This window comes from Oncorhynchus clarkii, chromosome 19 (genome assembly GCF_045791955.1).
Source record: "Oncorhynchus clarkii lewisi isolate Uvic-CL-2024 chromosome 19, UVic_Ocla_1.0, whole genome shotgun sequence".
In the NCBI taxonomy this organism is placed as follows: Eukaryota; Metazoa; Chordata; class Actinopteri; order Salmoniformes; family Salmonidae; genus Oncorhynchus; species Oncorhynchus clarkii.
Window position 1 is genome coordinate 35832590 of NC_092165.1, and position 27837 is coordinate 35860426.

Consider the following 27837-nt stretch of genomic DNA (forward strand, 5'->3'; position numbering starts at 1 on the left):
TCTATTTTCATCCAGCAGTATCACACTATTTTACAGCAACCTCAGCTGACATTCATAAATTAGTAAAGTAAACGGACAGTTCACAAATGAGTATAACATGAGCAGAAATATAGGTTTTCGGTGTACGGGGCTGAATAACGTACGTCGTAAGCAGGGTGGCAGCTGTCTCATTCTTGTCATTTTCCCTGCCTGACATTCCAGCTGTCTGATGTCATTGCCTCTAAATCTGCCGTGTATCACGCCGCTGTTGAAGAACTACTCAAACTTTTAGAAAGAAATACAACCGTTGAAACTCATACAGGACCTGAAGAAAATATTATATTTAATGTAAATGCTCATAGTTTTGTTTGTCTATGTAAATCAGCATAATAGGAAAACGGTTGTGTAAAAAAGAGGATAATATAGATCCGCGGATGTAGAGCTTCATACACACTTGTTGCTCTTTCGGCAGGAAGTGAAGCACGTCGTTAGCTGAGTTGGTTTTCTGTATGCAGATTCCAAACTAAACCTTTTCGATATTTGACACAACTATCACCTATAATGACTGGCGGCAGCTTTGGATATGCACAATTTACAAATGGACTAATTTGCTTTTGGCGGACATCAATAAGGTAAAGATGCTAATGTCAACTATCTGGCTATTTGCAGGGATTTTGTTATGGTGATGGAGAGCCCATTTTGACGCTGACGACGTTAGCTATGCTAGCCTGCAAGCTAATTAGCTAAAGTTAGTGTACTGCAGGCTTTCCCAAACTTTTGCCCTACCACTACACAGCTGATTGAAATAATCAAAGTTTGATGATGAGTTGGTTATTTGGATCAACTGTGTGGTGCTAGGACAAAACACAAAAAGTGCAGTCGGAGGATGGTGGCAGGACCGAGCTTGGGAAACCATGAAGTAACTTACTGGATCGTTTTTAAACGTACTGTACTGTCTTTGGTTCTATGTTTAGGCTTTTTGGGGAGCATCTCTTTTTCATAACCGTATAGCTATCTTTGTTTAAAATAGTGTTTTGTTTATTTTTCATGTAACCCGAAGTAATTTGTTGCTTCAACTTGATGGCGTTAATGAGCTAACGTTAGCTAACTAAATTAACACGGCTAGTTAGCCACCTGACTTTGCTAGCTGGACTAACTAACGTAAAAATAAATATATGCTCATATCTGATGGAGACTGTCCGTCTCTACAATATATAATGTATTGTACATTGTCATCTAGTATATTGGCTATTGGCTAGTAAAAGTCGTTGATGTCTTTTGTAACAAACAACTTTAGTTTACTAGTTAAATCTGGACTGGAACCCACTGCACTGTCTATCAACATTCAATATTGATCTCTGTTATTCCAGTGTAATGGAAGTGTCCTACAGATAACTTTGGGATGGAGAACCATTAGCAAGCTACTGGTACAGAGTTATTTGCAGCTCATTCAATAATCACTCGACTGTCTGATTTGCACCAAGAAATAAGATGCTCTCTGTCTAGTTAGCTAAGTGGATTACCAATAAGATGGGTTGTTTCATAAAGGGCATTTGTTTTATGTTCTGAGATTGGTTACCTCTGCCGGGGGTCAGGGATTGCAGGCTTTTGTTCCAGCCACGCACACTACATAACTGAATCAACTTATCAATGTTGAACATTAAAATCAGGTGTGTTAGTGTTGGGTTGGAACAAAAGCCAGCACACACTGTTGCTCTCCAGAACCAAAGTTGGTGATTCCGAATAACATGTCATATAGTATAATACTGCTTGCTATGTTTGTCTTGAAAATGTTATCTGGAATGATGAAATAATTTATATTGTCTCATAACAATTTTTCTCTTTCTGTTTTCACAGGGATACATGTATCCAACTCATGGATGGCCTCTTATCCACTACATTTTTGATGGGCAAAGTTTAGAGACAACGGGACATACATTTCTGGATCAAGGAAGTACTCCTTGCCATAGGACTTTGAAACATGCCCTTGCCATTTGGCTTAAAACTCAAAAGAACTCGAAGGTATACTGTCTCAAGCAAGAGCTGTCTGGTCACACGCATTCAGCTGCTCAATGGTGAATTTGTTGAGTTTACTCTTTCTGTGGAGAGCACCGGCCAGGAATGTTTGGAGGCAGTTGCACAGAGACTCGAGTTACGAGAGGTATGTATGCTGAAGATGACTGAAACACTGATGGTTGTCGTTTTTGTTTGTGATTGCTCTTCTCAAGTGAGTGGCCATTTAGGCTAAAGTTATCATGGTCTATGATCTGTTCTCCAACAGCCTACCTGATAGTCCTGTCATTATAAAACAATCAGAAACCTAGAACCTATCCTATTGTCTTGAGGGTATGGAAAGAATAATTTGTTTCAGCCAAAGGCATTCCACATTGACCTAGTCATTCTTCAATCACGTAGGCCATGCATGCACTGCTCAAGTGGACCCACCTCTGCTGTGGACACAGTGGACACACCTGTGCTGTGATTCAATATGCGTCTGAATCAGACTCGGTAGCTAGGTTTCCCTCTAATTGGCAATAGAGTTTCATGTGAATATTCCAGAATCCGCATAAAGAAAATATTGTGTTTTTAATTCGGTGCTTGCGTATGTCTATACTTTGTGTAGCCATTAACGATGATGCTAATGATACTCATCTTCTGGTAAGGATGGAAAGGCTTTCCAAAAAAACTCAATTAAATGTTAGCTATAAAGTAGCCTAAGCATACCTGGCAGAATTTATATCATGATTATTTAACATAAATCCAGTGGCCATTTTTTTAATGGCTGATCCCATTTAGTCGACTGGTAAATTGTTTGGTCGATAGGCTCAGTGGACTAATCCATTGTGGAGGCCGCGGGGATGGCACACCACTATCACCAGTACATTTACCGTTAATTCTCATAATTTCTAATCTACAATGTTTGTTTGGTTATTGTCATTTCTGTTAATGTATTCAATATATTATTATTATTTTGACAGTCTTTTACTGTTCTCATTGTCAGAGTTGTCACGTTGTTTGCAAAAACCTATGCTATACTTAGGAGTTTTGCTAATTTATTAATCCTCTTTTGTTTGGAGCCCTCCTGTCAACGTTGAGTAAGGACGCGCACCTGATTACGCATAGAAGTAGGCATAGGCTACTTGCACTGCGCGCAAATGTAGGGCTATACATGTGCCCATTTGGGTATCTGATGGTATTTCTGATTGTCTTAACCCACCACAACTAATGAGCTGTGGAGTAATTTTTTATTAATCTCAAACAGCAAATAAACATCCATTGACAATAGTTCCTCAGTGTAGACTATTTGAAAAATCTTTACAGCTCAATAACTACTCTGCAAAATAAAACAACAATGCTCTGATCCAGTGGAAACTTCATAAAATACGCCAACCTGATTATTTCTTATCCCTTGCTCAAAAAGCCTACAGCTGTGTCTGACCCGGGAAACTGAGTGCCCAGAATATGTATACAGTGTTGTTAGTTTGCTAGCACCAGACCAAGTTGATGCAATGTTTCAAGTTCCTTGCAGACAGGCCATGTGTAGCCAATGTGATTCATAGGATATTTTCGACCTGCAGTCTGCAATGTTTTTATTTGTTGGCTTTATATAGGATAATTTTACATAGTTGGCAATATAAGTTACTTTTAGATTTGTATCATTTTCATTTAGTTCAAATTTTCATTAACAACACGACAATGGTTATGAGATGCGAAGACATTATTAAAAATTAAATGTAACCGTTTGAGACTGTGCATATGAAAACCAGAACTGGCATGTAGAAATGGTAAGATAAATTGGCACTCGACATGAAACAGGTTTGTGTAGCCTACCGACAACTTCAGGAGTGTAACGGCAGAATCTGCGAAGGCCAGTAGGTGCGGAATGGTCGGGTACAGGTTTTTGTTATTTTGGTTGTCTTGATCTCTGGCTCCTTCCTTGAGTCATTTGTCTTAATTATTTCATCAAACAGCGCCCTTAATTCTTAGGGCTGAAATCCCGTTAACGGGATCGATATGACAACAGCCAGTGAAAGTGCAGGGCGCCAAATTCAAAACAACAGAAATCTCATAATTAAAATTCCTCAAGCATACAAGTATCTTATACCATTTTAAAGGTAATCTTGTTGTTAATCCCACCACAGTGTCTGATTTCAAATAGGCTTTACAGCGAAAGCACCACAAACGATTGTTAGGTCACAGCCAAGCCACAGAAAAACACAGCTATTTTTCCAGCCAAAGAGAGGAGTCACAAAAAGCACAAATAGATATAAAAATGAATCACTAACCTTTGATGATCTTCATCAGATGACACTCATAGGACTTCATGTTACATGTATTGTGTATGTTTTGTTTGGTAAAGTTCATATTTATATAAAAGAAATCTCAGTATACATTGGGTGCGTTATGTTCAGTAGTTCCAAAAACATCCGGTGAATTTGCAGAGCCACATCAATTTACAGAAATACTAATCATAAATGTTGATGAAAATACAAGTGTTATACATGGAATTAAAGATCTACTTCTCCTTAATGCAACCGCTGTGTCAGATTTTAAAAAAGCTTCACGGAAAAAGCTAACCATGCTATAATCTGAGAACAGCGCTCAGAGAACAAATGCATATATCCGCCATGTTGGAGTCAACAGAAGTCAGAAATAACATTATAAATATTCACTTACCTTTGATCTTCATCAGAATGCACTCCCAGGAATCCCAGGTCCACAATAAATGTTTGATTTGTTCGATAATGTCCATTTATGTCCAAATAGTTACTTTTGTTAGCGCGTTTGGTAAACAAATCAAAACTCACGAAGCGCGTTCACTAGTTGCAGACAATGTCAAAGTTCCGTTACAGACCGTAGAAACTTGTCAAACGATGTATGGAAACAATCTTTAGGATGTTTTTAACACAAATCGTCAATTTTCCAACCGGAGAATTCCTTTGTCTTCAGAAAAGCAAAGGAACGGGAGATACCTCTCATGTGAAATGCGCGTGACTGCTGCCAGACCTCTGACTCAATCCACTCTCATTCGGCCCCACTTCACAGTAGAAGCCTCAAACAAGTTTCTAAAGACGATTGACATCTAGTGAAAGCCTTAGGAAGTGCAAGATGACCAATATAACACTGTAACTTCAATAGGGGCTGAGTTGAAAATCGACCAACCCCAGATTTCCCACTTCCTGGTTGGATTTTTTTCTCTCAGGTTTTTGCCTGCCATATGAGTTCTGTTATACTCACAGACATCATTCAAACAGATTTAGAAACTTCAATGTTTTCTATCCAATACTAATAATAATATGCATATATTAGCAACTGGGACTGAGGAGCAGGAAGTTTACTCTGGGCACCTCTGGACACCTTTTCATCCAAGCTACTCAATACTGCCCCTGCAGCCACAATAAGTTTTAAAGCATTGCTCAGTGCATATAGTTGATTTTATTAAAACACATAGGGTGGGTGTATAAATGGAAAATACACATTTAAAATAAAAAATAGACAACTGCAATCACATGAGCGCTACAGAAACTTCTCTCGGTAACTACAACCAAAAAGTCTACATTTCTTTAGTGGTCTCATGGTTTAAGTTATATTGTGGACTTAGAACATACAATTTTGTTTTTCTATTCAAAAAGTGTTTTAAAATTATATATATTTTTTTAGCTTAAACCTGGAAAACAAAACAGAGAACTGAATTTGGGGGAAAACTTAATGGTATCAGGCCCAAAAAAGTACAGATTTTATAGGGCCCTATATAGGAAAGGACACTGATGGTCACATGGTTGAAGGATCTGTTACCATGCAATATATAAAAGGAAGATCGAAATGCTTTCAAAATCTGTAGACTAGTAGCCTATGTTTTGGCCTGACTATTTTGCCATCAGAGAATCTCTAGACTATGCTCTTTGTTGGAAAGTCTTGATTCTCTCACAGACGTTGATGATCTTTACAATGAACTTTGTGTGAACTGTTTGCAATAGGGGAGGGTTTAAATTGCCTAGCAGTGATTTCTGATATAAATTCCAACGCTTCAAATAGACATTCAGATGTTGTGAATGGGTTAGCAATGGTATAATTGTAGTCAGAGCAATCACGCTGTGAGCCTTGTGGCCAGACTCCCTTCATCATAAACAATACAGGTCAACTCCAGAACCACTGTTCATTGTGTGATGCACACTGCTCCACCCCAGCAGACAGTCACAAGACTGGACAGGGAGTGGCAGCAGCACAGGAACCTTTAACTTTACTTTGGGCTTGTGGGTCAACATTCATGTTTCAGATGAATACAAGCTATGTGTAGTAGTATCGCCATGTTTATGAAGGAAGCACAAACATGTTAAGTATTCTATAATTTAGCGTAGGTCATTTAACCTAAGCTATTGTCATTGTAAACCAAAATACCATATTACTGTCATTTCATTAACAAGTAACGATTTCACAATCGCCTCATCTTTCAATAGACTGCTTCCTGTTTCCCCGATTTAAAGCCCCACTTTTAATTTCCTCCCCCCACCAGATAACATACTTCAGCCTATGGTACTTCAACAAGCAGAACCAGCAGCGTTGGATCGATCTGGAGAAGCCCCTGAAGAAGCAGCTGGACAAGTATGGCCTGGAGCCCACCGTCTACTTCGGCGTGGTCTTCTACGTGCCCACCGTAGGCCAACTGCAGCAGGAGATCACTAGGTCAGATATCCGCTTAACACAGAGGGACACCAGACACTCATTCAGGTTGCTTCTCATGCCAAAATGTTGTCTCCTTCATGCATTTCTTGGTTAACTCTAAGCCACACAGTTCCCACCAAATTGATTGAATCTATCCATTCCTATTGGATCAGTCAAAAGTAGTGGAATGTAATGCATGTGTATCCTTCATGCTAGAGGATTTGCCATACTCCGTATGCCATAACACTTACTGACCTTGATTAACTCAGTCCAGTAACCACTGTTCTTTCTGTGTTGGCACCCACTACAGTATGACATCACATCTCTCACTGACTGATTTTGAATGGAGGTGTCAAACCAAGTCATGTTTGTCTTCTGTCCACACCTTAAGATTAACCAACTTCCTCTACCTCCCTACAGATATCAGTATTATCTCCAGTTGAAGAAGGATGTTCTCGAAGGCCGAATCCCTTGCTCTATAGAACAGGCCATCCGCCTGGCTGGCTTGGCAGTGCAAGGTAATGTGAATACTGAACACAGGCTCTGAATGCAACAACGGGAAATTAAACTCCGTACACACTTATCTACTGATGGGGTGACTGAGGATCGCCACCTGTTCAAACTGTGGTGACAGGTCAGGTCCTGCCATAGGTGGCCACAGCGGGGGTTTTGCACCACACTCACACACTGATGTCATGACCTGTTGTAAATTCCACTGCTCATGCTTTATTGAACCTAAAGCTGGTGACAGTACACCAATGCAACAGGAGTGAAGTTGTTAGAGTATGGTTTCGCGGATCATTACTGAATCTCAGCTCGGGACTTGTCAAATGTGTCATATGATTTCAAAGCATACCTAGGGAAAATTTGAATTTTAAACTTGAATATTTTAATTTGCTATTCAAGAGAACATCATTGTCTCATTGTACAAACGTAAGGCCATTTTCTACAATCCTAAGTAACCTTGTTTGTATAAAAGCTGAGTCGAGCACTTTATTTTGGGTTTATTTAGCTTTTCACAAGTCTGTTAATGTAGGACACTTAACAACAACATCAAGCCCAAACTAACCTATAAACTGGCCAGGCTCAGGGAGTGTAAACTCCCTTTGCATGAGTCTCCAGCTTGACATTTCTGGACTCCCACTTTTGCCCAGCCAGAAGAATCTCAAACATTACTGGCAAAGTTATATCAGGCAGTGCAAGTTACTGGCCTAGGTGTTAACATTGCACAGCAACTGAGATCACTTACTGGTGCAACCCAGGTCCAAACTATTGCTGCCCAAACTGCATAGTAAGCTAGATCAAAATAGCATCCCAGTAATACTAAAAGCTTTAAGAAACCTCTATTTGTTGACTTAAAAAAGCCCTGCTAAGTTTGCTTTTGGTTTTTGCTTGGAAGATGTTGGACATTGTCTATTTTTACCTAGCTGCTGAGGTTAGGGCTTGTGGGGGCCTGGCCGGTAGAGCCGTAGCTAGCATGGCTAATGCCTGGGATACTGAACATAGCTGTGAACATAGCTGGCGTGCAGAAAGAGATTGCTGTTAACGTTGGACCACTACAGTTTCAGACGTTAAAGCAATCCCGTGTCATAACACACGGGTCCCCTGCTTTTCTAAAATAAGCATCACACCATTCTGAAAATCCATGGACGCTTTGTCCGCCTCGCACTAACTGCAGAAATAGACACATTAGACTTTTACCTATTTAAATACATGTTTGGCAGGTTTTCACTTGTATTCACTGCTAGGAAAAATATTACCGTAGTGTTATATGTATTCACCCAGTGTACTAAAATTGCGATTGTATTTTATTATTTTCTGTTTCAGCTGACTTCGGAGACTTCAATCGTTACGATTCGCAGGAGTTTCTTCAGAAGTTTGTGCTCTTTCCTATCGTAAGCCGTTTCTTTCTTTTCTTTATGGCTTTGCGTCTCAAAGTTCTTGTTTTACGATCTATAGTCATCTGTTCATGAATGTGCACAATGTAATCTAGATTTCCCCATCTATTCATAGGGCTGGATCCAGGATGAGAGAGTACTGGAAGAGGCCACTCAGAAAGTGGCTGTGCTTTACCAGAACTACAGGTGAGAAATCTTCAGATGTTCCCACATCAGATTTTCCATCTGTGGAAAAGAAGACATGCCTTATATTCTCCACAGGAACCCCCCCCTTCACATCTCCTGAGGCTGGCATTCGCAGGGCCTTTTAATTGAGTCCAGGTTCGATCCATGCAGTGGGACAGTCCATGGTGCTTCTTTCTCATCTGGCCTCAGCAGGCCGAAAATAAACCCATCTGACCAGGGGTCCTCAGCTTTAATTTACAGTCAGGCAGATGGATGAAAAGCCCCGAGCCGGGGCCGGCCTGGCACCAAGCCACCTCCAAGGCCAGCTGGTTTTCATTCCGTCCATCCCAACCTGCAGGTTTCCAGCCTTCTGCTCACCCCCCATATGAACTGGATAGATAGATGGAAAAAGCTGTTTTGGGCCCCAGCTACAGGGGAGGGAGGTGTCAGGTTGGGGGGGGGGGTGTTCTGTAGTTGAGGTGAGGAGTTGATGCTTGCCTAAATGTTGGTGTGTATGAAATGGTTTCACTGCTTTGTGTGTGTCAAACGAAGTGCAGTGACACAGATGAACAGAAGATGGAGATGATGGGGGATAGCACATAGCAGCAGCTGATCTTGCTGGTGGTTGAACTAGACTGACACTTTCAGTTTGAGAAGGGTTGTCAGGGCTCAAGACTGTGACCATTTCGATGCATTTTGCTACCATTTGACTTGGCTGTGTGAGTAAATTTGAATTGGTTGCATGGGTACGAGCTGCACATTCTACATTTGTATTTGTATTTATTATGCGTCCCCAGTATTTCCTGCCAAGGCAGCAGCTTCTCATCCTGGGGTCTAGCAAAATTAAAGATATTTTTTTTTTTAATTACAATACATTTCACAACACATTAAGTGTGTGCCCTCCGGCACAAAATCCATGTGTACATGTGTGTCTTGTGCGTATGTTATGGTGTATGTCTGTGTGGGTGTCTCTTCACATACCACGCTGTTCCATAAGGTGTCTTTTTATCTGTTTTTGCATGGGTGCTAGTAGTTTAAACAGACGGTGCATTCAACATGTCTATACTTTTCACAAGTACAAGAAGTGATGAAGTCGATCTCTCCTTTACTTTGAGCCAGGAGAGATTGACATGCATATTAATGTTAGCTTTATTATGGACAGACCTCTCCCGATCAATAAGTTTTGACCATGACAGTTTACAATCCAGGGTTACTCCAAGTAGTTTAGTCCCCTTAACTCGCTCAATTTCCACATTATTCATTACAAGATTTAGTTGAGGTTTAGTGAATAATTTGTCACATGCAATGCTTCCCCCCCCCCCCCCCCCCCCCCCCCAGGAGGCTGTCTGAGTGGACTGATCCATTGTGGAGGCTGTGGGAATGACAGTCCATCAGTCTTAGAAATGTGATACTGAAATTGTATATGGTTATATTACATAAGAACAATTGTGCAAAACAAATAAAAAATATATTTTCTAACCAATGCGTTTTCTCCCGCGGATAGTAGTCATTGTCCGCTGTTTTGAAACGCATTAGGGCACTGAATTAGCGCCTTTTCTAGACCATGTTGCAATGTGCATAATAGCAAAGTTAACCAGCATATTGGTGTTGAACAATACGGCAGAGGCAGCAACGGAGTTAGGAGGCAAGAAAACAGCCCTTAACTTTTTTTTTTAGACATCTGTTTGTCTAAACAAGTGAGGAGAGAGGAAACCCCAACCTAATTAGGTCTATAATCAATAGCCTAACTGATAAATGTGCCTGGCTTTATAAATCGTCCATATTACACTACCGTTCAAAAGTCCAGTGTCTGTTCTCTTGCCCATCTTAATATTTTATTTTTATTGGCCAGTCTGAGATATGGCTTTTTCTTCAACTCTGCCTAGAAGGGAAATTCCTGATTTTGAAATGCAATCAAGCATTTTAGTTTTAAAATAACAAAGCGACCATTAAATAATTTGCGTAAACAATAATCAGGCCTAAACTATTCCATTTCGCAAATTGCATTCACCAATGAATGCGACTGTTTTTAGTCTTTGCTGTAACAAAAGGCTTTACAAAAACAAAACAGATTCTGGTAGGCTTGCAATGTATTTAGTGTTTACATTGTTCCAAACGGTCAGAAAAAGGATATTCTAATCTAACAGCACCTGTTTGGCACACATAATATGCTTGCGCTTTACCTCATTTTTGTTCTTGAATGCCAATATTTTCCACAACTAGTGAAATTTATTCCACACATCTGACTTCCCCTTTACTTCCTGATTAACCAGTAAACTTTCCCCGTTTTGTGTTGGTCACGTCTTCTGGATAAATTCTGCTGTCACGTGTTACGGTGTTGAGTTTGTTTATTGATGTGATTATGATATGCAATAGGTCAGGCAGTATTGGTCACGTGCAGGCAATGCATACATGTGTCACACAAATGGATCAAGGGATGAGGGAAATGGGAATGTTTTTCCTAAACTTTTCAGTAATTTATGTTACCACTTCAGCAACTAAGTCAGCAACCAACCGATTGGTTGAAAGAACAGACAACTCTTGGTCAAATAATAGTGTTTTGTCGGGGACGGCCCCAATCCTTGTGGTTCCTGTAATGAAAGTATCTGCCTGTTCCGATGGAGCTTGCTGCTGTGAAGAGCGAGCGACTCACTCCCTCTCCACGTGCTCAGATTGTAGGCAATATCATTTAACTCAATTGCGGGAAAAATACAGCCTCTGAAGCAACTACTGTCATCACTGTTGAAGAGAAGAGTTTCTCAGCTTTCTGTAGGCATATATCTTTTTTTTCTGATAATGGAGCTCTATAGAAACTATTTTACAACCAAAATATTTGATATGGCTTTGAGATATGGCGCACAAGACATGTGCATTGTCCATTGCAAGTGCATGGGACTCCATTGAGTAGAAGGCTACCACAGCAATGTTTTTTGGGGTTTTTTTTTACATAAAAAAAACCTTTTAGATTAATACGTGGCTTACATCAGTGGCTATTATATTTAGAGTTAGCGATCTAGCTAATGTGTTTGTAGTTTCCACATTCAGTTAGTCAATAAGCCCCCCCAAAGAGTTAGTACATGTAGACAAATGTATCTTTATTGATCAAAAGACAGGGTTCAGCAATGGGCCCACTGTGTCACCATCAGGAGTAATTGGGCACATTGCCCTAAGATGAATTACTTCTGTACTGTTTACCACACTTGCCAAATATCAGAACTGAAAATCAAACTGATCATGCAGTGTAAAATCCGTTTGATGTATTTTGAAGGATGTTTACAACTTTCAATTGTATTCTTCTACAGCACCACTGGTCCGATCGATTTTTCAAGACTTTTGCTCAAGCAATATGTTTGCTATTAGCCAATGAGTGTGCATGAATGTTTTTTTTTCTTTCCAACAGCACCACCATGGAGCCAAACTGAACCATAATTAACACGTTAACCAGGCTCATATTCCTGAGCATGTGCCAAATTGCATCACTCTGAGTCAATCCGATCAAGCGATTTATAAACGTGCCTATTATAGCGCTACTGTGTGGTTGAGCTGAATGTGCTTAGATATGTTGAGTCTTGACAGTGTTTGTGATGTGTACCAAATTTAGTTACAATGTGAATATCTGTGTCGGAGTTAAATGCATTTGTGCCAGACCACGCCCACGTGATTTCTTTATTGGTCAGTAGCCAATGCTTGAGATGCTATCCTGGAAAAAACTCATTTGTGACGGCTTGCTTGCTCCATCGATGCCATGTTTTGTGCAGATCAGTCATTTGGTGCCTGATAAGTAGTGTTTTTAAGTTAACTATTTTTCTCAATTCTAAATGGCAGAAAATCCATCATGGTGGACCTTATGGGTCCTTGAGGCACACTTGTTCCTTGTGTGGAGAGGGACCTATCTACGGAATTTCAAGACTAGCTCAAACAGGATGAGGGGTGTGCGATTTTAAAAGTTTGCATATTCAATCACTTGTTAGTGCCACCATGTGGCCATATGGCATTGCATGATAGTGTGGCCCTTGCTCCTTTACCATCAAAGTTGCAACCTCCTGACCTCGGCCTTACCATCTCACAAGAATATGCATTTTTATCACCAATCGGCAGAAGGAAAATAATAATCAACTGCAATAAATACAATAGGGTTTCACCAGCTACGATGCTGAAACCCTCAAAATGATGGGGCCCTATTTTAACAGTAATATAACGATAACCTAATTATCATCCCAAAATTAGCTGGAGTCATGCATTATTCCTGCATAGACGTTAGGTGAAACAACTTATTTCTTGAATAAAATCTCAAACAGTAGTCTAGTACACCTTTTTAATAAAGCACTTTGAATGCCTTTATAAGAGGATTCCTTATTTCTTCTATTGTGTCAAGGAGCGAAATCATGGGTTGGTGCCACCAACTGAAAGAGTTAGTGGCACCAGTGCCAACAGGGGAAAATGTTAGTCTGGAGCCCTGGGTGTGATGTCATGAATCTTGTTTCGGAATGTGACCTAAGTATGTGTGGGTTTGTCTGTGTACTCTGTCTGTGCTGGTTAATGGGTGTTGGTGTCTCCATTTGTGTCTGTCTGCTTTGGACATGTGTATTGTTTATGTTAACTTATATTGCTGTGTGTGTTTCTCTCAGGGGGTTGCCTGCCCCAGAGGCTGAGATGTTGTACATGCAGGAGGTGGAGAAGATGGAGGGCTATGGCCAGGAGAGTACCCCAGCCAAGGTGAACACAGCTACACCAACCTACAGTACCTGCTCCACCAAAGCCTTACTGCACTACTACATTGCTATCCAGTCCTATTGACTTTCTATCAATACCTCCTATTGTTCAACATGATGTATGTGTGAAGACATGAATCAAGGGACAGATGGTTTTTCAGTTCAAAATTCAGCTGTTGCAGGTGCTGATCTTCTGGAATATATTCATAGAAGTATAAATATAGACCCCAGCACAGAGGACAAAAAAGCCCAGTGAGGTCCACATTTTTCATTAGCTATAGTTCTTCCATTTAATCCTCTTCTCTCTTCCCATCCCCACAGGACAGCCAAGGCACTGATATCCTCCTTGGGGCCTGTCTGGATGGGATTTTTGTCAAGCACAAAAACGGCAGGCCACCCCTTGTATTCAAGTAAGACAGGAAAGAATTTAGTTTATTTTTATATGCATTTTTTACAGTATTTCCCCAGGCCTGCAATATGTTCTGCTTCTAAATATGAGCTGTCTGAATAAAATCCTGTCTGCTATTTGTGTACATGAAGCAGTAATTGTGTTAGATCCAATGACTCAGCATATTGAGTCTGGTTCAGTCCACAACTAGCTACTATTCTTAGATGGCATGGTCGTCTCTGGCTATTTTGGATCAGATGGTATGTTCTATAGTTGGGGTCAGGGATTTTTTTTTCTGACCATGTGACCTGGCAAGGAGAAACTCTAGGCCTCTGATCAGGTCACATGACTTCAATTTTACCCCGAGGGAAGTCTCATTTTGTGTAGAATATCCCAGTCCAATTGCTACTGAGAGTGTTGAATGTAAACACTTCTCTAACTATTGACTCAGATATGGTTTGTATTAACGTCACTCCCCTCCCACAGCAGGCTGCAGAAACTGAGGTTTTGTGACCACTGACACTGCCTCATGCTCCCGTGTTTTAATGTACTGTGTAGGTGGAATGAAATTAACAACATGACTCACAATAAGTCCTTCTTTGCCCTGGAGCTGACCAACAAAGAGGAGAGCGTGCAGTTCCAGACTGTGAGTCTCAAACCACCACCACCACGCACTGCAATTATCCTCTTCCCATTATACACATTGTCCCACACATGCACTGGTGTTCTATGCTCTCACAGTGCATGCTGTGTGAATGTGTATTGACCTTTCTAGATAAACATGTGATCTTGTGTATGTGTGCTTGTATCGCAATAACCATGCCACATGCGTATAGAGTCAACAACCGCTGGCTATAGCCCCATGCAGTTCTATTTGAGTAGGTGAATGAGTAGAACACCACCACCAGTGTACTGAATGTCTAGCGCTGTGGATGTTTTCTTTTCCCTCTACAGGAAGACCTGGAAACCTCCAAATATGTGTGCCGGATGTGTCTGGCCAGGCACAAGTTTTATAAGATTAACAAGAGCAGCCTGTAAGTGTCTCTCTTAAGGAATCTAGCCCTGTTCCTGTGTGTGTGTTCTCTCCTCATTCCTGTCCCCTCTCCTCCTCTCTCCAGAGAGGAGTCTGACCCCCCTTCGCCTTCTGAGGGCTCCCAGAAGTCCATTCTCACTCTTTCCTTTCCTCGCTTTCCTTTTCTGCCTTCTAACAAGGGGTGAGCAACGCTGTCCGCAGCCACCGCCCACAGTACAGGTCTCTTCAGAGAGCCTCCCCTGAAAACCAACCAGAGCCCTACAAAACACCCTAGCTACATTCAAATGACACCAATCCTTTCATCACCACCTTTTTATGTTTTCAATGTTTGGGGGAAGAAAGACGTATACAAATAAAACCAATCTTAAGAAAAGGAGTTCTATCCTGTATATTGCTCGTATCTTTCACTGCGATAAAGGGAGATTTAATTTAACAGAGAAGAGATGATCTGAGCTATTCAGCCTCCTTAAAACTACTCTCCCCCCCCCCCCCCCCCCCCCCCCGAGTCCCTTTCAACTTGAAAGAAAGCCTTTTTGTTTTTACTACCTGTGTTTTGTTTTTGTGTTCCTGTTCTCAGCCAAACCCAGCCTACCGCTGTGAACCCAGTGAGACGCCGGTCCTCCACCAGGATGTCTCTGGTATGCTGCCAGTGAACTGCACACACACGTACACACACACAAACACACACACTTTCCCTCTAAGCTATGGCCGGTGGAGGGCAGAACATGACAAACGTCAGACTCTGGCCAGTGCTTCAGCACACTATTAGATTTGTGTGGAATTCCATGCTGTTGCGCTGCATGAAGATCAAGTGTGCAGTAACTAAATCATGTTGTTGGTTGGTCTCTCTCTCTCTCTGTGCAGCCAAAGCCCCCGCCCTACATGTTGCCCCCGCCACAGATGCACTACAATGGTCACTTCACTGAGCCTTACACATCCTCACAAGGTACTTATAGAGTTAGGCCTGACCTTACCAGGATCACTGGTGTTTCAACCACCATCATGCACCATGCATCTATCTGAGCCCTAATGAACAAAGAGAGCAAGGTGAATGTCCGCTCACTGCTTAGTCATGCAACAATGCTTAGATTAAAGGGTCTGTTCTTCCTATGCCTGTAGTTCTCAAATACCTTGTCTTTGTCCTTTCTCTCAGACAACCTGTACATGAACAGTCAGCACGGCTACTACTACCACTCTCAGACCAGCCTGGACCGCTCACCACTCGAGTACGGCAACAGCGGCGGTGGGAACGGGCGGCTGCGTAACGGCAGCGTGTACAGCGCCCACAGCACCAGCTCCCTCACCAACCCCCAGCATTACATGCAGCCCTCGCCCATGTCCTCCAACCCCTCCATCACAGGAAGTGACATCACCCGGCCCGACTACGTGCCCTCGCACCGCCACAGCGCACTCATCCCCCCCTCTTACCGTGCCACCCCGGACTACGAGACGGTCATGAGGCAGAAGAACCGGGGAGGTGGAGGAGGGATGGTGCATGGCCACGAGCACCGCCAGAGCCACTCCATGAGGAATCTGAACATTGGGAACTCGTATGCCTACAGCAGGCCGGACCCCCTGGTCTACAGCCAGCCGGAGATCAGAGGAGAGCATGGTGGAGGAGGAGCGCACCACCACTACCCTTTCCACCTCAACTCCAGCTTCCACAGCCCCTCGCCGTACCCCTACCCCACGGAGAGGAGGCCGGTGGTGGGGGCGGTTAGTGTGCCCGAGCTGACAAACGTCCAGCTGCAGCAGGCGCAGGAGTATCCTGCAGCCAATATCATGAGGACCCAAGTGTACCGCCCTCCACCCCCCTACCCATACGGCGCCCACCCACGGCCCGCCAACAGCACGCCGGACCTGTCTCGCCACCTGTATGTGAGCAGCAGCAACCCGGACCTGATCATTACGCGGCGCGTGCACCACTCGGTCCAGACCTTCCAGGAGGACAGTTTGCCTGTAGCCCACTCCCTGCAGGAGGTATCCGAGCCCCTGTTCCTGGCTGGACCCCCACAACACCACCCCCACCAACACAACGCACACAAACGCAACTCCATCGAGATTGCCGGCCTGGCTTACAGCCTGGAGGGTATGAGGGTCAAGGAAAGGACTGTATCTGCCTCAGCCGCAGACACCCCCCATCTGGTCCCTCATGGCTCCTCAGGCTCCCAGCTCAACGTGTTCCTGGAGCGGACCAAGTCAGAGGACGGGGGGGAGGGGAAAGAGGACGTTCGCTACGGCCACAAGAAGTCCCTGTCAGACGCCACCATGCTGGTGCACAGCAGCGAGGAAGAGGAGTTTGAGGATGAGAGCGGACGCCATACACCCCAATCCCACGATGCACTATTGTCCGGGCCTGACCCGCAGCAGCTTCTAACCAATCTGGGACAGATTCCCCTGGAGCCCCCGCCCGCATATCCCATTGGCTCCTTCCTTGACCCTGTCCTGTCTGGTCTCCCGGCCTATCAGGTGCACCCACTGATCCAGGAGGCGGAGTCACTGTACCTGTTTGAGGGCGTGCAGACTGGCAGGATGGTGCCTTCGATGTCGGATAGTGACATCAGTGGGCAGACCAAACCGAAGACCAAGAAGGATTTCATCAAGAAGAGGCCTGTGTCAGACGTTCCTGCTGGGAAGAAACCCATTGATGGCCTGCCTCCTGCCGTGAGTCATACACCCTCTCCTCTGCCATAGTAGCCCCAGTCTCCACTGCCTTACTCGCTGCCCAAACATGCCTGTGTATTTAGAACTGTTTTTTAAAAGCTAATTTGACTACTAAGTTTGACTAGAGGTGTCAGTGTGTCTTTCATTGTTCAAGGAACAGCTGTTACCCAATCTTCATGTCTTGGAGACTATTTTTAATTTCTGTCAGTTAAGATACATTTTTCCTCTTAGCTAAAATGTCTCACATTCCCATCACGGACTGTCACACAACACAATAGTGGAATATACCAAAGGCCAGAAGTTGGCCATGATCATTTCAACCTCCCGAGTGGCGCAGTGGTCTAAGGCACTGCATCTCAGTGCTAGAGGTGTCACTACAGACCTTGGTTTGATTCCAGGCTGTATCACAACCGGCTGTGATTGGGACTGTCGTAGGGCGGCGCACAATTGGCCCAGCGTCGTCCAGATTAGGGTTTGGCTGGGGTAGACCGTCATTGTAAATAAGAATTTGTTCTTAACTGACTTGCCTAGTTAAATACATTTAAAAAACAAACTCTATCTGTTGGTCAGGTGACTAAACCTGTGACATCACAATCACTCCTAAACTCACTGACCCACCAATGCAGGGGTATTCTGTGTAGTTTCATGGTGGTTGGGAGACCGATTCACGATGACACCTTGGGCACCTGTAACTGAAAGGAATGTTGCAAGGCGACCTCAGTAGCTGGTTCGGTCGCATTCCATGGGAAAACACGGCACCAAACCAGGCTGAGCCATAACTGCCCCTCCCCTAACTTCCTTAGACATTCGGTCAACTTCAGCCATACTCACTCTTTCTCCCCTCTACCTCTCTCTCTGTCCTCCGTCACAACAGGGCATGAAGAAGCGGGCTGAGCTGAAGAAGATGGGTCCTCTGAAGGTGGCGGCCCTCAACGGCCTGACCCTTTCCAGGCTGCCTATGCACGAGGGAGGCAAGGACCAACCTGAGAAGGCCTCCAACGACGAGAGGGTAGGCACTGGCAGTGGGCAATGCTCTAGACTAGTTTAAAGGTGCCCACCAGGGAGCAATGCGTCCCCTAATTCGGCGTAATTCCTGCACTAGAGCAAAATGGTTACGTTTCCACCTCAGAAGAATGACAGAGGCTACTTATACATATTTACGAATTGGGGGTAGGATAGGACGTTGTGGTGAATTCCACATTGAGTGGAGAAAGATCAACAAATGGGGAACTGACAGCTGTCAGTGTAGCTAGCTAGTATGAAAACCTTATCTAGCTAGCTAATGTTATCTGCTGTTGCCGTTTAGTTTTTTTCATACACAATATTCAGAAGATTAGCTAGCTGCATTGGCTGGTTCTGGAGCTGGATTTGTCATAAGCATTTCGGGAAAACTTTTCCACAGATGGAAATCAGTATCTTTGACTTTGCCGTCTATTGTTATCTCAAGTTTTTGCATCTTCAATAAGCCATGCATTTTTCTACATTGTAATGGGCACGGTGCAACCTTTTGGTAGGTAGGCTGCTGGCAGGCTTCCTTCGGCTGCGGTACAGCAAAGCCAGTCAGCCCGTGCTTATGGTCCTCACAGGGGAAGTGAAATGATAGGCTACAGCAGTGGTCACCAACCGGTCGATCACGATCGAAAGGTCGATCTCCTAGGCAATCCTAGTCGATCGCCAAACATTTCCGTAAACACCCAACGATAAAGCCTTGCGTTCGTGTTTTTAATTATTTGTTTTGCGCTGTTGGCGGTAGGTGCACCCGATTCAGCTGCCAGACGCGCCGGGTAGGCTAAGTGTTCCCATTTCATGTGTCTGAAGGTACAACCTCTGCCTTCCCAGAGGGCCTGGAGAGCAAATCAAGTGCACAATAGGCCTACGACTGGCCAATCGAATGGCTCAGATTACAATGTCTGCAGTAACATAGGTGTAAAAGAAAGTTAAGGCATAGTTGACTAGAGTGAAACTGTCAACGAATAAAGCGAAGAGCTGCTGTTTCTATGAGTGATTTCACGTTAAAGTTCTTACTCAGCACTGTCAAATCTTTATTCAACACTTTATTCATCACTTTTATAAGCCATAAAATGTGTGTTCTTCCTACTTCCATTGGCGCTACAACCAGCACTGCAGCTGTAATGAATGAGTAGGAAAGTGTATTGATAGGTTTGCGCTATTATCTTTTTAATATCTAGAAATATTTCACTTTCACTGTTCATAGGAGTAGCAACATGAATTTGTGCATGAGGCAGAAATAATGCGGTGCGACTCGAGTTTCACTATCAGCTGGAAGACGGTGTCCTTTTTTGGTCAATGTCAGTAGAGGAAAGGACGGACGGTGAGAGGCGGACCCTCAGTCTGCTACTCTCTCCCCTTCCGCTGACTGACCATCAGATGCAGGGACCATCAGCCCAGTAAAATAAAAAGCTAATTATTTAAATGAATGCTCACTCAGCTGTGCCTCAAGTAATACAAAAAACGAAAATGGTCGTTCTTTAAGCTTAGCGTTCTTTAGCCTGTCTCCTCCCTTTCATCTACACTGATTGAGGTGCATTTAACAGGTGACATCAATAAGGGATCATAGCTTTCACCTGGGCAGTCTGTTGTGGAAAGAGCCGGTGTTCCTAATGTTTTGTACTCTGTGTGTGTGTATATATTTAATAGAGACTAATGCAGAAATCAGTGAAATTGACTTATTAACCAATGGATAACAAGTTTTCACCCCCTATAGCTCAGTGTAGGCTAAGACGAGAAGCTGTTTGGCTCAGACTCTGAACTTTGCAAGTGTTTCTGATTTAAATAACAATGCCATGCTTGTAGGTGGGAACATTAGAAATAAAACCCAGCCCTTAAAGAAACAGACATGGCTCCTCATTGGGAGTTTTCTAACATCTATTGTAAATACCTGTATTCAAAGGCGTTGTGTTTTACATCATGCGTTACATAAGACTTTATTTATGGAGATCGAAACAGTACCGTAGTTTAAACAGAACAAAGGGTTGTGTTTTACATCATGCGTTACAGAAGACTTTATTTATGGAGATCCAAACAGTACCGTAGTTTAAACAGAACAAAGGGTTGTGTTTTACATCATGCGTTACATAAGACTTTATTTATGGAGATCCAAACAGTACCGTAGTTTAAACAGAACAAAGGCGTTGAGTGATACTGGTGACGGAAATAAATAGGAGAGCAGGTCTACCAAGTAAATGCTGATGTTTATCTGAATTAGTAGAAATTCCTGCACGTGTTAGACTGATACACTATCTTAAGTAATATGTACTGTAGGGCTTAATCACATTTCACCAATGGCTGATATGTTTCCTTCTCATGCACAACAGATATTGCTACTACATGTTTCTAACCATCAGGAAGATGTACTTTCTTCTTGCACACACAAAGCTATAGCTTTTCAACTCCAAACCCGTTTCATGTCTAGAAGCTGATCAATCCAATGTGTCTTACTCTGTTTCTCTCAGTGTAAGGTGCTGGAGCAGCGCATGGAGCAGGGCATGGTGTTCACAGAGTACGAGCAGGTGGCCAAGCGGCGTCCGACAGGCGACTGCAGCATCGCCCAGCTGCCGGAGAGCGGCGAGAGGAATCGCTTCCAGGATGTGCTGCCCTACGACGACACGCGTGTGGAGCTGGTGCCCACCAAGGAGAACAACACAGGCTACATCAACGCCTCGCACATCAGGGTAATGTTAGACTACATACACCATATGCTTAAATATATTTTCTAAAATGTTTATTTCAATCAGGATTTTGACCTTAATCACAATGTAATATAAACTGTGTCTCATAAAAACAAATGTGAACGCACAAACCTAAACCATATAAGTTAAGAGCAACTTGGTCGAAAAGCAAAAATAGCTTTTTAATATGTCGTCAATATTTTCCATGTAGAGTACATTACCCAGTGATAAATCTGGAAATAGTGAATCCCATGGAGAAAGAACAGAAGCATAATCTTGAACTTTGAAAACATTATCCCATTACTGTAATAAATGAATCAATATAGAGTTTTTTTTTAATTTGTTTGTTAACATCCAGAAAGAAAAAGATGAACTTAGGCTAAAGTTGAATGTAGAAAACATCCCACATAGGTCAATATGAAAGTAGAGGTGTGAGGCCTACGATTGGTTTTGTGCCATAGCCCTTCAGTCCTGGCTCTGGGGTAATTCTCTTCATATTATCCGTTCTTGTACCAGGTGTAGGTGGCGTTGGTAATGTCAGTCAGAGTGTAGGTGGTGCTACAGGTCAGTGTCACTATCTGACTGTTGTTCACTGGCAGGAGCTCTGCTCCCCAGCAGAAATTAATGAAAACGCTCTGACAAAGAAAACACATTGCAGACACTTCAGGAGAGTGGAGATCTCTGTGGCATTTTATAGCACAGCAGTAACTGTCTGTAGAGTGTGGCCTGATCTAAAGGCTTGATCCAGAGGTTGTTCATTCTTGTACCAGGTGTAGGTGGTAATGTCAGTCAGTGCTGCTACAGGTCAGTGTCACCTTCCCTCCCTCTGTGGCAGGAGTCACCTTCACCTGCAGGTCTGTGATGGACACACTGAATCCAGGGGCACCTGAATATTTCTCTCTTGGTTGATCTGTTATTAGTCTGAACTCATGAGTGTCACTTTTTCTCTCAGCTCTGGGATTATCAGGGTGCAGTCACTTTTGTTATCCCTACAGTTCTCCACGTGACCTGCATATGCTGAGTCCTTGCGCAAACCCTCCAATCTATTAAACCAGAATGAATACTCTGGTGACCTTAAGACCATTTGGATGAAGTGCATTCGGAAAGTATTCAGACCCCTTGACTTTTTCCAAATTTTGTTACTTTACAGCCTTATTCTAAAATGGATTCAATTGTGTTTTTGTCCCTCATCAATCTACACACAATACCCCCTAATGACGACACAAAAACGCGTTTAGGTTAGACATTTTTGCAAATGTAAATAATAAACATTTACATAAGTATTCAGACCCTTTACTCAGTACTTTGTTGAAGCACCTTTGGAAGCGATTACAGCCTCGAGTCCTCTTGGGTGTGACTGTACAAGCTTGGCACACCTGAATTTGGGGAGTTTCTCCCATTTTTCTCTGCAGATCCTCTGTCTCAGGTTGGATGGGGAGCATTGCTACAGGTCTCTCCAGAGATTTTAGATTGGGTTCAAGTCTGGGCTCTGGCTGGGCCAATCAAGGACATTCAGAGAATTGTCCCGAAGCCACTCCTGCGTTGTCATGGCTGTGTGCTTAAGGTCGTTGTCCTATCGTTGTCCCCCCCCCCCCCCCAGTCTGAGGTCCTGAGCAGGTTTTCATCAAGGATCTCTCTACTTTGTGCCATTCATCTTTCCCTTGATCCTGACCACTCTCCCAGTCACTGTTACTGAAAAACATCCCCACAGCATGATGCTGCCACCAACATGCTTCCTCCAGACGTGACGCTTGGCATTCAGGCCAACGAGTTCAATCTTGGTTTCATCAGACAGAGAATCTTTCTCATGGTCTGAGAGTCCTTTAGGTGCCTTTTTACTGAGGAGTGGCTTCCGTCTGGCCACTCTACCATAAAGGCCTGATTGGTGGAGTGCTGGAGAGATTGTTGTCCTTCTGGAAGGTTCTCCCATCTCCATAGAAGAACTCTGGAGCTCTGTCAGTGACCATCGGGTTCTTGGTCACCTCCCTGACCAAGGCCCTTTTCCCCCGATTGTTCAGTTTGGCCGGGCGGCCAGCTCTAGGAAGAGTCTTGGTGGTTCCAACCTTATTCCATTTAAGAATGATGGAGGCCACTGTGTTCTTGGTGACCTTCAATGCTGCTGAAATGTGTTGGTACCCTTCCCCAGATCTGTGCCTCGACACAATCTTGTGTCGGAGCTCTACGGACAATTCCTTCAATCTCATGGCTTGGTTTTTGCTCTGACATGCACTGTCAACTGTGGGACCTTATATAAACAAGTGTGTGCCTTTACAAATCATGTCCAATTAATTACATTTACCCCAGGTGGACTCCAATCAAGTTGTAGAAACATCTCAAGGATGATCAATCTTGAAAAAAAAAAAAATCAGACCAGTAGATCTCGGCTTGCAATTTTTGTATTTATTTTTTTAAATAAAATGTACCCCCTTTTCTCCCCAATTTCGTGGTATCCAATTGTTAGTAGTTACTATCTTGTCTCATCGCTACAACTCCCGTACGGGCTCGGGAGAGACGAAGGTCGAAAGCCAACCCAACCAAGCCGAGCTCAATTTCGAGTCTCATAGCAAAGAGTCTGATTACTTATGTAAAAAGGTATTTCTGTTTTTATTTTTTATAAATTTGCAAAAAAATCTAAAAACCTGTTCTTTGCTTTGTCATTGTGGGGTGTTGTGTGTAGGAAATGTTTTTATTTAATCCATTTTAGAATAAGGCTGTAACGTAACACAGTGGAAAAAGTCAAGGGGTCTGAATACTTTACGAATGCACTGTATGTGTACGTGCAAGACAGGTCCCCTGTTGAGCCCTTCAAGGCGCTCAACAGCATGTATGCTCATGATTATCACACTCCAGTCGCTCTGACCTTGTATATCACTGCAACACACACACACAGATTATAACAACATTGAATTTAGTATTGTAAGACCTATTGGCTCATACTAACATTTGGCTTTTTTTATCCACACATTTATTAGTAGTTGCTGAGTGTGAATGACAACCACAGATAAGCATCACTATGTGAGGTGTGAAAGATGACTACTAAAATGACCAAGCAGTTTAACAGACAATGTCACTGAATACAACAGACCAGAAGAAGATTCAGAGTAATCTTTATTTTATGCCGTTTTAATGTCTGTAGAATAGGTTGAATAACAAGCTACTAAAGCAATAATACATGAGGGGGTGTGGTGTAATGGCCACTATACCACAGCTAAGGCCTGTTCTTAGAAACGATGTAAAGCGGAGTGCCTGGATACAGCCTTTAGCTGTGGTATATTGGCCATATACCACAAACCCCCGTGCCTTATTGCTATTATAAACTGGTTACCAATGTAATTAGAGCAGTAAAAATACATGTTTTGTCAAATCCAGGGCATACCACGGATGTCAGCCAATCAGTATTCAGGGCTCAAACCACCCAGTTTATAATTGTTGTTATTCAACAAGGGCTACTGCAAAGTTAAGAATGAGGCCATAGGTTACCTGCAAGAGAGGAGATGACCTACACATTTCCTGCTGTTCTCAAGGCCATGTTGCATCTCCCACCCTGTAGTTTTAGAAACAAAGTTGGACAACAAAAACATAATGAATCCAGAAGTGATATTATTTTATTTCATGCTGACTTGAGTTCAACCCAAGGATATAGCCCCTTAATCAAGCACCTTAATCAACTGTTTTCTACTGTGCATTGTACCATTGGCACTTCATTTGAAAAGGACCTTGTAGCCAAAACATTGATCTTTAAAGAAAAGTCAATTTTATCCTTTTGCCCTAATTTCTTTACTCTGTTATGGCAGCACAAAACACAGTGTAAAAGTGCATTACATTGAATAGCATTACTGCACCCAGTAATTTAAGTCAATATTTTCAGATGTAATCAATCATACTTAGTCAGAATGTAAGGTATTTTCAGGGTCTTGTATGTTAACTTACTGATGGTGCATGGGAACAACAAGAAGGTTATGTGGTGTAGGATTGACACATCAGGTGCCAAAATATAAATGCAATGTGCAACAACTTCAAAGACTGAGGTATAGTTCATATAAGGAAATCAGCCAATTGAAATAAATGAATGAGGCCATAATCTATGGATTTTACATGTCTAGGCAGGGGTGCAGTCTTGGGTGGGCCTGGGAGGGCAGAGACCCACCCACTTGGATGTTAAGTTACTACCTCCAACTGTTGACTGTCACATCCTAAAAAACAACATTCATATAATGAGCAGCATGCATGCATACCTGCTGTGGCTTTAGATGGGGTCACTAACCATATCTCTCCTCTGGCTTTTTCTAGATTACGGTGGGTGGAGACGAGTGGAGCTACATCGCCTCCCAGGGCCCTCTTTCGAACACCTGTCTGGACTTCTGGCAAATGGTGTGGGAGCAGGGTGTGGCCATCATCGCCATGGTTACAGCTGAAGAGTGTGTGTGTGTGTGTGTGTGTTTGTTAAACTGATCTTTGTGCCTGTCAGAAGTGTAAGTTGTTATTGAATGTCCTCAGATCTAGCAGTAACATGACCCTTTGACCTTTCTGTAGCAGGTTTCTCAGCTCAAGCCTTCTGGCTAACCTTTAACCTTTTCCTCTAACGCCCTTTGCAGGAGGGTGGCAGGGAAAAGAGTTTCCGCTACTGGCCACGGCTGGGCTCTCGCCACAACACGGTGACATACGGACGCTTTAAGATCACTACGCGCTTCAGGACGGACTCTGGCTGCTATGCCACCACGGGCCTGAAGATCAAACACCTGCTGACGGGCCATGAGCGCACCGTATGGCACCTGCAGTACACAGACTGGCCCGACCACGGCTGCCCCGAGGACTTCAAAGGCTTCCTCTGTGAGTGGATCGGTTGAAATCTAGATGTAACGTGTATTCAAACCAGGAATTCGCTTTAAGATTGTCAATCTATATTCCAAGGGAAAGGTCAAGAAGGCAGTTCCAGTCTAATTTGAAGGGGTGATTAATTGGCACTTTGTTGTAAAAATCCTATTTTTTCATTAAGAGTTTGGTTAATATAATAAATAATTTATCTATTTTTTTTTACCCAGCGTACCTGGAGGAGATCCAGTCAGTGAGGAGACATACCAACAGCACCAGCGACCCAAAGAACACCAACCTACCCGTGCTGGTCCACTGTAGTGCTGGAGTGGGCCGCACCGGGGTGGTCATACTCACTGAGATTATGATCGCCTGTCTGGAACACAATGAGGTAAAAAAAACAAGCTCAAGTCTATGTATATTACCATTACAGTAATGGTCTACTGGGCTATATAGTGGGATCTGTATATTACCATTACATTGCTGAGATATGTAGAACTTCTAAAACATTCTGTAAGGGTTCATGCTTCTCTTTGTTTTATGTTAGGACAGTGTGAATCATGTCGCCAGGCTTGAACCCTAGTCTATTCCATCAGTAATGCAGGCATTGGTCAGTTTAGATCAGGGATGAGCAACTGCCGGCTCAAGGGACCCCCTTTTTAAGGCCCTTGGATCAATTTCTCCCCCCAAAAATAATAATTTGATTTCATTAACTTAAGTTAGACTAGTAAAATACACAGAGTGCAATTTTGAAATTTGGTTGTGCATCAGCAGTTTTTCTCTTATGTCAGCAGTCCGTGATAGTCAATTAGCCCATGTCGGCTAAGAATTTTTTAGTGCTAAGTTAGTTTAGGGCCAGCTATCTAAACGTTTTATCACGGTCAAATTACCGGCCGGGTGGCCCCCATTGATTTTGTTAGTCTCAATTAGATCTATTAAAAACTGTAAACATTTCTCTACACCCTATGGCAAAATTTATAGAATTACAGGAAATTAGCTGTAAAAAAGCTAATTTTCCTCTCCGCCCCATGGAAAAATTAGTAGAATTGCATTGTTAGCTATAAATTTGCTAAATCTCACCCCCCCTCATGGCAAAATGTATAGAATTGCCGCGAACTTGCCTTAAAACTAGTACATGTTCTCTACAACCCATGGCAAAATAGAATTGTACAAAATTAAAATGTAAAACATTTCTCTCCACTGTCAAGAGGGGGGCCAATAAAATGTTTTACTCGCAATGGGGCGCAACTGCGGCCCCTCATGAGTTTTGATTTTTTTTTTGTGGTTCCCACCCCCATCAAAGTTGCCCGCCCATCCCTGGTTTAGCTCAAGAGGCACCTGAACAAATCCAATAACATACTCCTTTTTTAAAGTGTCTGTGTCCTGTTTCCCCCTCTTTCCTCCAGATGCTGGACGTCCCGACCGTCCTGAACATGCTCCGGCAGCAACGCATGATGATGGTGCAGACCATCTCACAATACACCTTCATTTACAAAGTCCTTATCCAGTTCCTTCGCAACTCCAGGCTAATCTAATCTAAGCGTAATCCTCAGCCCCCCCCCCCCCCCCCCCCAAAGGTTTGTGTCAGCCACGAGGAAGCATCTGTGGCTTTTAGCTCCAAAATGATGGTGCTTTTTCGAAGTGTTAATGGAGGCGTGACTGCGATAAAACCTGACAATGAAAGGATCGCATGACTTTGTGCGTCTCCCCCTCTTGAACAGTATTAATGAGATTTGACTGTAGGATTTTTACACTACACAATTACTGACATGAAACCCAGCACTTGAAACCCAGACATGAAACCCAGACATGAAACCCAGCACTCTGATTATTG

General features: G+C 43.1%; 1 protein-coding gene across 1 annotated transcript; it reads left to right on the forward strand.

Moving 5' to 3' along the window:
- The first annotated feature begins 243 nt into the window (after positions 1 to 243).
- Positions 244 to 27630, forward strand: LOC139375096 (protein tyrosine phosphatase non-receptor type 21). Its single transcript, XM_071116538.1, has 20 exons — positions 244 to 611; positions 1837 to 2140; positions 6494 to 6663; positions 7063 to 7160; positions 8470 to 8537; positions 8656 to 8726; positions 13334 to 13421; positions 13739 to 13827; positions 14364 to 14451; positions 14760 to 14839; positions 14924 to 15019; positions 15416 to 15476; positions 15703 to 15784; positions 15992 to 17502; positions 18377 to 18511; positions 20976 to 21194; positions 25482 to 25613; positions 25790 to 26021; positions 26234 to 26394; positions 27410 to 27630. The coding sequence occupies exons 2-20, from the start codon at positions 1961 to 1963 to the stop codon at positions 27536 to 27538; spliced, it is 3690 nt and encodes a 1229-aa protein (XP_070972639.1). The 5' UTR covers positions 244 to 611; positions 1837 to 1960; the 3' UTR covers positions 27539 to 27630.
- Positions 27631 to 27837: the final 207 nt, after the last annotated feature.